This window comes from Oncorhynchus nerka, linkage group LG1, assembly GCF_034236695.1.
Source record: "Oncorhynchus nerka isolate Pitt River linkage group LG1, Oner_Uvic_2.0, whole genome shotgun sequence".
NCBI classification, from domain to species: domain Eukaryota; kingdom Metazoa; phylum Chordata; class Actinopteri; order Salmoniformes; family Salmonidae; genus Oncorhynchus; species Oncorhynchus nerka.
Window position 1 is genome coordinate 51997224 of NC_088396.1, and position 12379 is coordinate 52009602.

General features: G+C 45.8%; 1 protein-coding gene across 1 annotated transcript in view; it reads left to right on the forward strand.

Moving 5' to 3' along the window:
* LOC115120142 (integrin alpha-V-like) overlaps positions 1–12379 on the forward strand; it is a 106810-nt gene that overhangs the window by 19260 nt on the left and 75171 nt on the right. Inside the window, 2 exon segments of the mRNA XM_065019604.1 lie at positions 4968–5059; positions 12116–12230. Of these exon segments, the coding sequence (XP_064875676.1) occupies positions 4968–5059; positions 12116–12230 (207 nt within the window).

Genomic DNA, 12379 nt, shown 5'->3' on the forward strand with positions numbered 1-12379 from the left:
ACAACTGCCTACAGAAGTCAGCGAGCAGCCTGGGACAAGGACATCCCGGGCCGACCAAACCCTCCCCTAATCCAGATGGGCCAATTGCACGCCGTCTCATGGGTCTCCTGGTGGTGGCCGGCTGTGCCTCGACACAATCCCGTCTCGGAGCGCTAGGGACAATTCCTTCGACCTCATGGCTTGGTTTTTGCTCTGACATGCACTGTCAACTGTGGGACCTTTTTATATAGACAGGTGTGTGCCTTTCCAAACCATGTCCAATCAATTGAATTTACCACAGGTGGACCCCAATCAAGTTGTAGAAACATCTGAAGGATTATCAATGGAAACAGGATGTACATGAGCTCAATTTTGAGTCTCATAGCAAAGAGTCTGAATACTTATGTAAATAAAGTATTTCTGTTTTATTATTTGTAATAAATGAGCAAACATTTCTAAAAACCTGTTTTTTGCTAAATCATGATTGAGGAAAACATTTTTATTTAATACATTTTAGAATAAGGCTGTAATGTAAAAAAATTTTGTCGGAGGAAAACGCCAAAGGGTCTGAATATTTTCTGAATGCACTGTGTTTCTGCAAGTGGAAACACAACCAACTCTACCACACTAGGGAAAACATTGCCTCATGTATGTCCCTCCTCATTGAGTAACATGTGTGTCAGAGATTGCATTGGCTAGACAGGAGGGGGTGGGGGGTATTAACGGGTGTTGGTTGTGAGTCATTTCCTCTTGGGAAAATATAGTTTAATCTCCAGGCTCTGATTTAAAACTGCTGCTCCCTTCAGGAAAACATCAACCAGTCCATTCGTCTGTGGTCTGTCGGTGTCTTGCCTAAACTTGACTGTTTCAACTTTTACTGTCACATAGACAAGTACAGTGAAATGCCTTTCTTACATATCAATATATTACTAGAAAAAAAACATGAAAAATAAGAATAAGAAATATGAAATACAGTAAGTAAGTAACTATATACAGGAAATATTTAATTCAGTTCCAATAGCATATTAACAATGTACAGGCATACTGGAGTGATGGAGGTAGATATGTAGAGGGGTCAGGTGACTACATACAGGGTCAGTAGCATATTAACAATGTACAGGGATACTGGAGTGATGGAGGTAGATATGTATAGGGGTCAGGTGACTACATACAGGGTCAGTAGCATATTAACAATGTACAGGGATACTGGAGTGATGGAGGTAGATATGTATAGGGGGAAGGAGACAGGGATACTGGAGTGATGGAGGTAGATATGTAGAGGGGGAAGGAGACAGGGATACTGGAGTGATGGAGGTAGATATGTAGAGGGGGAAGGAGACAGGGATACTGGAGTGATGGAGGTAGATATGTATAGGGGGAAGGAGACAGGGATACTGGAGTGATGGAGGTAGATATGTAGAGGGGGAAGGAGACAGGGATACTGGAGTGATGGAGGTAGATATGTATAGGGGGAAGGTGACGGGGATACTGGAGTGATGGAGGTAGATATGTATAGGGGGGAAGGAGACGGGGATACTGGAGTGATGGAGGTAGATATGTATAGGGGGGAAGGAGACGGGGATACTGGAGTGATGGAGGTAGATATGTATAGGGGGAAGGGGAGACAATGTACAGGGATACTGGAGTGATGGAGGTAGATATGTAGAGGGGTCAGGTGACTACATACAGGGTCAGTAGCATATTAACAATGTACAGGGATACTGGAGTGATGGAGGTAGATATGTAGAGGGGTCAGGTGACAGGGATACTGTAGTGATGGAGGTAGATATGTATAGGGGGGAAGGAGACGGGGATACTGGAGTGATGGAGGTAGATATGTAGAGGGGTCAGGTGACTACATACAGGGTCAGTAGCATATTAACAATGTACAGGGATACTGGAGTGATGGAGGTAGATATGTAGAGGGGTCAGGTGACTACATACAGGGTCAGTAGCATATTAACAATGTACAGGGATACTGTAGTGATGGAGGTAGATATGTTTAGGGGGAAGGAGACAGGGATACTGGAGTGATGGAGGTAGATATGTATAGGGGGAAGGTAACAGGGATACTGGAGTGATGGAGGTAGATATGTATAGGGGGAGGAGACAGGGATACTGTAGTGATGGAGGTAGATATGTATAGGGGGAAGGAGACGGATACTGGAGTGATGGAGGTAGATATGTTTAGGGGGAAGGAGACAGGGATACTGGTACTGGAGTGATGGAGGTAGATATGTTTAGGGGGAAGGAGACAGGGATACTGGTACTGGAGTGATGGAGGTAGATATGTATAGGGGGGAAGGAGACAGGGATACTGGAGTGATGGAGGTAGATATGTATAGGGGGAAGGGGACAGGGACACTGGAGTGATGGAGGTAGATATGTATAGGGGGAAGGAGACAGGGATACTGGAGTGATGGAGGTAGATATGTATAGGGGGAAGGAGACAGGGATACTGGAGTGATGGAGGTAGATATGTATAGGGGGAAGGTAACAGGGATACTGGAGTGATGGAGGTAGATATGTATAGGGGGAAGGAGACAGGGATACTGGAGTGATGGAGGTAGATATGTATAGGGGGAAGGTAACAGGGATACTGGAGTGATGGAGGTAGATATGTATAGGGGGAAGGAGACAGGGATACTGGAGTGATGGAGGTAGATATGTATAGGGGGAAGGTAACAGGGATACTGGAGGACATGATGGAGGTAGATATGTATAGGGGGAAGGAGACAGGGATACTGGAGTGATGGAGGTAGATATGTATAGGGGGAAGGAGACAGGGATACTGGAGTGATGGAGGTAGATATGTAGAGGGGTCAGGTGACTACATACAGGGTCAGTAGCATATTAACAATGTACAGGGATACTGGAGTGATGGAGGTAGATATGTAGAGGGGTCAGGTGACTACATACAGGGTCAGTAGCATATTAACAATGTACAGGGATACTGGAGTGATGGAGGTAGATATGTATAGGGGGAAGGAGACAGGGATACTGGAGTGATGGAGGTAGATATGTATAGAGGGGAGGAGACAGGGATACTGTAGTGATGGAGGTAGATATGTATAGGGGGAAGGTGACTATATACAGGATTTAAGTCAAACACAGTAGCAGCAGCAGCTTGTATGTGAGTGGGATTGTAGAGTCAGTATACATTTATGTGCATATTGTGTGAGTGATCAGATGGTGGAGTGAGTGTTGGTGTGAGTGATCAGATGATTGTGTGAGTGTGTTGGAGTGACAGTCTGTGTGTGTGTGTGTGTGTGTGTGTGTGTGTGTAAGGCTCTGTGAGTGTGTTGGAGTGACAGTCTGTGTGTGTGTGTGTGTGTGTGTGTGTGTTTGTGTAAGGGGCTCTGTGAGTGTGTGTGTGTGTGTGTGTGTGTGTGTGTGTAAGGCTCTGTGAGTGTGTTGGAGTGACAGTCTGTGTGTGTGTGTGTAAGGCTCTGTGAGTGCATAGACAGTTCAAAATACTGAAATAAAAGGTAAATAAAAATACAAGGTGAACTCGGTCCTATTTTGTTAGTTATTTATCAGTCGTATTGCTTGGGGGATAGAAGCTGTTCAAGAGCCTGTTGGTGTCAGACTTGATGCACCGGTACCCCTTGCCGTGCGGCAGTCAATATGCTTTCAAAGGTACAGCTTTAGAACCTTTTCACGATTTGAGGGCCCATGACAAACCTTCCCCTGAGGGGGATGAGGCAGTGTCGTGCCTTTTCCACCCCCTGAGGGGGATGAGGCAGTGTCGTGCCTTTTCCACCCCCTGAGGGGGAAGAGGCAGTGTCGTGCCTTTTCCACCCCCTGAGGGGGATGAGGCAGTGTCGTGCCTTTTCCACCCCCTGAGGGGGATGAGGCAGTGTCGTGCCTTTTCCACCCCCTGAGGGGTATGAGGCAGTGTCGTGCCTTTTCCACCCCCTGAGGGGGAAGAGGCAGTGTCGTGCCTTTTCCACCCCCTGAGGGGGAAGAGGCAGTGTCGTGCCTTTTCCACCCCCTGAGGGGGAAGAGGCAGTGTCGTGCCTTTTCCACCCCCTGAGGGGGATGAGGCAGTGTCGTGCCTTTTCCACCCCTGAGGGGATGAGGCAGTGTCGTGCCTTTTCCACCCCCTGAGGGGGAAGAGGCAGTGTCGTGCCTTTTCCACCCCCTGAGGGGGATGAGGCAGTGTCGTGCCTTTTCCACCCCCTGAGGGGGATGAGGCAGTGTCGTGCCTTTTCCACCCCCTGAGGGGGAAGAGGCAGTGTCGTGCCTTTTCCACCCCCTGAGGGGGATGAGGCAGTGTCGTGCCTTTTCCACCCCCTGAGGGGGATGAGGCAGTGTCGTTCCTTCTTTTCGGCTGTGTGTCTGTGTTTGGACCATTTTAAGCCTTTAGTGATTTGGACACCGAGGAACTTGAAGCTCCACTACAGCCCTGTGGATGTGGGTGTGCTCGCCCACCGTTTCCTATTGTCCACCATCAGCTCTTTGCCTACCCCTCACCACCTGGGGGCGGCCCGTCAGGAAGTCCAGGATCCAGTAGCAGAGGGAGGTGTTCAGACCCAGAGTCCTAAGCTTGGTGACAATCTTGGAGGGGACCTTTATTCCTTTATTGGTTACCATGGTAAATCCATTATTATCATTCCGAAAGAAGTAGCTGTAAAAAAAAAAGACAATACTCTCTACAAGACAGAATGTTGAATAACATACTCTTACTTTACCGGTTGTACATGTTGTTGGTCCTTTTGACAGGAGGTGGAGATACGTTGGCTTTTCAGCCTACACTGGGTCATGTTCATTAGGCAGCAAATGTTAGAAAAGGGACTGAAACAGGGAACGGAGTACCTTGACTTGACAAGAATAAATGCTTGTTTAACGGGGGCACATTTAAAAATATATATATTTTGTTAGGTGTGCCGTTATGAAAACAACACAGAGTAGAGGTTCTTTCATGCAGAAACTCCTTAAAGTGATGGTGTTTCTTCATTAAAACCACAATGATTTCTCCCTCACAGATGATCGTAAGAATAACGAGGGGCTCCAGATGGAATTTAAGTCCAACCAGTGGTTTGGAGCCACGGTACGGTCACATGGTGAACACATCCTGGTGAGTGTCATTTTTAAAACATTTTTTATTTTTATTTCACCTTTTATTTAACCAGGTAGGCCAGTTGAGAACAAGTTCTCATTTACAACTGCGACCTGGACTAAGATAAAGCAAAGCAGTGCAACACAAACAGAGTTACACATGGAATAAACAAGAGTACAGTCAATAACACAATAGGGGGAGAAAGGGCCCTCATGTCCTTATGGTTCGATGACGTGTTGAATGATGCAGAGCCCTTTTTCGTTGTTTTAAAAGTCTCTGAAAAAGAGTTATAATTGAAAAGGTTTGCTTACTTACCGTTTTGAATTTGGATCCCGCGACGTGGATATCTATCCAGGGATCTTGCTAACAAAACGTTTTAAGAGCTGCTTGGCGTAGCAGCTAGCGTAGCTGTTACCTAGCTATCAAACTAGCAATTTTTCCTTGACAGCTTGAACACAGCCCGCGGTGCGGTTATCCCTTGTGGCTGGAAACGCAGATTGTCTAAATCCCTGCTGTTTGTTGATGTTTAAATCTGCCCTGCTACCTGGAAATGCGTGGCGTATCAGCATCAGCCTACACTGATACCCTGGCATCCCAATCCAAAGGTGGGAGTTATGGCGAGGACAGTGTTTCTCTATCACAGGTGAAGGATCTTTTAAAACACTAAAAGGGTTTTACTAGCAGTTGTTACAACAACAGGAACATATTTTCAAGAGATTTGTCCAAATACTGATTGATTCAACTAAGGTCCAAGACCTTAATAGCAGTTTGCAGTTCTCCCAGGGAGACGTGACGAGAGGGAAACAAACTAGAAGTCCACGTGAGATGACATCAGTACTGTCTGTGAATCAGTATTACAAATGACTGGGAAAACAGACTATCTAGATCCAGGTTTCCTGGGGCCCCTCCTGGGTGCACGTTTTAGTTTTGTGCCCCCTAGCACTACACAGCTGATTTCAAATCATCATAGCTTGATGATGAGTTGGTTATTTTGAAACAGCTGTGTAGTCCTAGGGGGCAAAAAACTACAACGTGAACCAAAGTGAGGGAAACCCGGATCTAGGGGGACGATCCAGGAGGAATACCATCTCATGAGAACTGGACAGAGTATGACGAGAAAGTAAGAAAAATTATCACTGAAAAACTGCAGAGGAAGATTCAGGTGGAGCGCGCCCACAGGTCTGGAAAACCCGTCACTAGTCCAGGTGACAGACCCAAGCCGATAGTAGTCAACTTCCTGAGGTTTAAGGACAAGATGGCTGTTCTGGAGAGAGCCAAGAATTTGACAGGAACCAACATCTTCCTCAACAAGGATTTCTCTGAAGCTGTGTGGCAGTGGCGGAAAGAACTTATCCCAGCTATCGAGAACATTGCTTACATCCTCTACAACAGGCTCATTGTCCACCTTCCCTCCCAAAAGCCCGGGATGAATGAGAGAGCCAAGCATCAGGGTCCGTAGCTTCAACCCAACATTACACACACACACATACAAAAGTACAGTATGTAAACACCTCTTCAAATTCGTGGATTTGGGTATTTCAGCCACACTCGTTGCTAACTTGTGAATGCAATTGAGCACACAGCCATGCAATAGACAAACTTTGGCAGTAGAAGGGCCTTACTGAAGAGCTCAGTGACTTTCAACGTGGCACCGTCATAGGATGCCACCTTTCCAACAAGTCAGTTCATCACATTTCTGCCCTGCTAGAGCTGCCCTGGTCAACTGTAAGTGCTGTTAATGTGAAGTGGAAGCGTCTAGGAGCAACAACGGCTCAGTCGCGAAGTGGTAGGCCACAGAAGGTCACAGAATGGGACCTGCGAGTGCTGAAGCGAGTAAAAATCGTCTATCCTCAGTTGTAACACTGACTACCGAACTTACTAAGAACTGTTACTCGGGGGCTTCATGAAATGGGTTTCCATGGCCGAGCAGCTTCACACAAGCTTAAGATCACCATGCGCAATGCCAACCTTCGGCTGGAGTGGTGTTGTAGTGGTTTTCCTCCACAAAAGGGCTTTATTACAGACAGAAATATGCCTCAGTTTCATCCGCTGTCCGGGTGGCTGGTCTCAGACGATCCGGCAGGTGATGAAGCTGGATGTGGAGGTCCTGGGCTGGCGTGGTGTTTGTGGTTGTGAGGCCGGGTTGGTTAACTTTCAATTTCTCTAAAATGACGTTAGAGGCAGCTTATGGTACAGAAATTATAATTAAATTCTATGGCAGGACCGATTTTGGGAAACGCTGCTCTAACAAATGGTTGTTTTTGTATTGTTTGTATATTATAATAATATTATATAATATTATTATATATAATATTATATATATATATAAAATTATATATAATATTATATATTATTATATTATACTGGTGAGTGTCACATCCTTATCTCAGAACCTTATGATCAGATGGTGAACACATCCTGGTGAGTGTCACGTCCTGATCTCAGAACCTTATGATCAGATGGTGAACACATCCTGGTGAGTGTCACGTCCTTATCTCAGAACCTTATGATCAGATGGTGAACACATCCTGGTGAGTGTCACGTCCTTATCTCAGAACCTTATGATCAGATGGTGAACACATCCTGGTGAGTGTCACGTCCTTATCTCAGAACCTTATGATCAGATGGTGAACACATCCTGGTGAGTGTCACGTCCTTATCTCAGAACCTTATGATCAGATGGTGAACACATCCTGGTGAGTGTCACGTCCTTATCTCAGAACCTTATGATCAGATGGTGAACACATCCTGGTGAGTGTCACGTCCTTGTCTCAGAACCTTATGATCAGATGGTGAACACATCCTGGTGAGTGTCACGTCCTTATCTCAGAACCTTATGATCAGATGGTGAACACATCCTGGTGAGTGTCACGTCCTTATCTCAGAACCTTATGATCAGATGGTGAACACATCCTGGTGAGTGTCACGTCCTTATCTCAGAACCTTATGATCAGATGGTGAACACATCCTGGTGAGTGTCACGTCCTTATCTCAGAACCTTATGATCAGATGGTGAACACATCCTGGTGAGTGTCACGTCCTTATCTCAGAACCTTATGATCAGATGGTGAACACATCCTGGTGAGTGTCACGTCCTTATCTCAGAACCTTATGATCAGATGGTGAACACATCCTGGTGAGTGTCACGTCCTTATCTCAGAACGGTGAACCTTATGATCAGATGGTGAACACATCCTGGTGAGTGTCACGTCCTTATCTCAGAACCTTATGATCAGATGGTGAACACATCCTGGTGAGTGTCACGTCCTTATCTCAGAACCTTATGATCAGATGGTGAACACATCCTGGTGAGTGTCACGTCCTTATCTCAGAACCTTATGATCAGATGGTGAACACATCCTGGTGAGTGTCACGTCCTTATCTCAGAACCTTATGATCAGATGGTGAACACATCCTGGTGAGTGTCACGTCCTTATCTCAGAACCTTATGATCAGATGGTGAACACATCCTGGTGAGTGTCACGTCCTTATCTCAGAACCTTATGATCAGATGGTGAACACATCCTGGTGAGTGTCACGTCCTTATCTCAGAACCTTATGATCAGATGGTGAACACATCCTGGTGAGTGTCACGTCCTTATCTCAGAACCTTATGATCAGATGGTGAACACATCCTGGTGAGTGTCACGTCCTTATCTCAGAACCTTATGATCAGATGGTGAACACATCCTGGTGAGTGTCACGTCCTTATCTCAGAACCTTATGATCAGATGGTGAACACATCCTGGTGAGTGTCACGTCCTTATCTCAGAACCTTATGATCAGATGGTGAACACATCCTGGTGAGTGTCACGTCCTTATCTCAGAACCTTATGATCAGATGGTGAACACATCCTGGTGAGTGTCACGTCCTTATCTCAGAACCTTATGATCAGATGGTGAACACATCCTGGTGAGTGTCACGTCCTTATCTCAGAACCTTATGATCAGATGGTGAACACATCCTGGTGAGTGTCACGTCCTTATCTCAGAACCTTATGATCAGATGGTGAACACATCCTGGTGAGTGTCACGTCCTTATCTCAGAACCTTATGATCAGATGGTGAACACATCCTGGTGAGTGTCACGTCCTTATCTCAGAACCTTATGATCAGATGGTGAACACATCCTGGTGAGTGTCACGTCCTTATCTCAGAACCTTATGATCAGATGGTGAACACATCCTGGTGAGTGTCACGTCCTTATCTCAGAACCTTATGATCAGATGGTGAACACATCCTGGTGAGTGTCACGTCCTTATCTCAGAACCTTATGATCAGATGGTGAACACATCCTGGTGAGTGTCACGTCCCTTATCTCAGAACCTTATGATCAGATGGTGAACACATCCTGGTGAGTGTCACGTCCTTATCTCAGAACCTTATGATCAGATGGTGAACACATCCTGGTGAGTGTCACGTCCTTATCTCAGAACCTTATGATCAGATGGTGAACACATCCTGGTGAGTGTCACGTCCTTATCTCAGAACCTTATGATCAGATGGTGAACACATCCTGGTGAGTGTCAGAACCTTATGATCAGATGGTGAACACATCCTTATCTCAGAACCTTATGATCAGATGGTGAACACATCCTGGTGAGTGTCACGTCCTTATCTCAGAACCTTATGATCAGATGGTGAACACATCCTGGTGAGTGTCACGTCCTTATCTCAGAACCTTATGATCAGATGGTGAACACATCCTGGTGAGTGTCACGTCCTTATCTCAGAACCTTATGATCAGATGGTGAACACATCCTGGTGAGTGTCACGTCCTTATCTCAGAACCTTATGATCAGATGGTGAACACATCCTGGTGAGTGTCACGTCCTTATCTCAGAACCTTATGATCAGATGGTGAACACATCCTGGTGAGTGTCACGTCCTTATCTCAGAACCTTATGATCAGATGGTGAACACATCCTGGTGAGTGTCACGTCCTTATCTCAGAACCTTATGATCAGATGGTGAACACATCGGGTGAGTGTCACGTCCTTATCTCAGAACCTTATGATCAGATGGTGAACACATCGGGTGAGTGTCACGTCCTTATCTCAGAACCTTATGATCAGATGGTGAACACATCCGGGTGAGTGTCACGTCCTTATCTCAGAACCTTATCTCAGAACCTTATGATCAGATGGTGAACACATCCTGGTGAGTGTCACGCCCTTATCTCAGAACCTTATGATCAGATGGTGAACACATCCTGGTGAGTGTCACGTCCTTATCTCAGAACCTTATGATCAGATGGTGAACACATCCTGGTGAGTGTCACGCCCTTATCTCAGAACCTTATGATCAGATGGTGAACACATCCTGGTGAGTGTCACGCCCTTATCTCAGAACCTTATGATCTCAGAACCTATCTATGATCAGATGGTGAATCAGATCAGATGGTGAACACATCCTGGTGAGTGTCACGTCCTTATCTCAGAACCTTATGATCAGATGGTGAACACATCCTGGTGAGTGTCACGTCCTTATCTCAGAACCTTATGATCAGATGGTGAACACATCCTGGTGAGTGTCACGTCCTTATCTCAGAACCTTATGATCAGATGGTGAACACATCCTGGTGAGTGTCACGTCCTTATCTCAGAACCTTATGATCAGATGGTGAACACATCCTGGTGAGTGTCACGTCCTTATCTCAGAACCTTATGATCAGATGGTGAACACATCCTGGTGAGTGTCACGTCCTTATCTCAGAACCTTATGATCAGATGGTGAACACATCCTGGTGAGTGTCACTCAGAACCTTGATCTCAGAACCTATCTCAGAATCAGATCAGATGGTGAACACATCCTGGTGAGTGTCACGTCCTTATCTCAGAACCTTATGATCAGATGGTGAACACATCCTGGTGAGTGTCACGTCCTTATCTCAGAACCTTATGATCAGATGGTGAACACATCCTGGTGAGTGTCACGTCCTTATCTCAGAACCTTATGATCAGATGGTGAACACATCCTGGTGAGTGTCACGTCCTTATCTCAGAACCTTATGATCAGATGGTGAACACATCCTGGTGAGTGTCACGTCCTTATCTCAGAACCTTATGATCAGATGGTGAACACATCCTGGTGAGTGTCACGTCCTTATCTCAGAACCTTATGATCAGATGGTGAACACATCCTGGTGAGTGTCACGTCCTTATCTCAGAACCTTATGATCAGATGGTGAACACATCCTGGTGAGTGTCACGTCCTTATCTCAGAACCTTATGATCAGATGGTGAACACATCCTGGTGAGTGTCACGTCCTTATCTCAGAACCTTATGATCAGATGGTGAACACATCCTGGTGAGTGTCACGTCCTTATCTCAGAACCTTATGATCAGATGGTGAATCCTGGTGAGTGTCACGTCCTTATCAGATGATCAGATGGTGAACACATCCTGGTGAGTGTCACGTCCTTATCTCAGAACCTTATGATCAGATGGTGAACACATCCTGGTGAGTGTCACGTCCTTATCTCAGAACCTTATGATCAGATGGTGAACACATCCTGGTGAGTGTCACGTCCTTATCTCAGAACCTTATGATCAGATGGTGAACACATCCTGGTGAGTGTCATGTCCTTGTCTCAGAACCTTATGATCAGATGGTGAACACATCCTGGTGAGTGTCATGTCCTTGTCTCAGAACCTTATGATCAGATGGTGAACACATCCTGGTGAGTGTCACGTCCTTATCTAGGAACCTTATGATCAGATGGTGAACACATCCTGGTGAGTGTCACGTCCTTGTCTCAGAACCTTATGATCAGATGGTGAACACATCCGGGTGAGTGTCACGTCCTTATCTCAGAACCTTATGATCAGATGGTGAACACATCCGGGTGAGTGTCACGTCCTTATCTCAGAACCTTATGATCAGATGGTGAACACATCCTGGTGAGTGTCATGTCCTTATCTTGGAATCCAGAACCAAATCTTGCGTGCGCCAGCTAGCGAACAGTCTGTAACGAGAGAAGACCCATTTTCTCTATCGAGTCTCTGTGCCTGTTGCGTGGCCTTGCTGTCGTTGACTGTACTCATGAGGTGTTGTGTGTCTCTCTCTCTCAGGCCTGTGCTCCTCTCTACCAGTGGAGTACGTACAGCGTGTCAGAGAGAGAGCCTGTTGGAACGTGTTTCCTGAAGAAAGGACAGGAAGTTGTGGAGTACTCTCCTTGTCGATCTAGTAAGTGACTGAGAAAATTGTGATGTTTTTTCTCGATCCAGCAATTTTAAGCCTAGAGATTCTTCATTAAAAAGTGTATTGTAGTCTGGGATTAGATCTGGGAAACTGGCTCTATATCTGTTTATATCAATAACTGCAGATTGAGATAA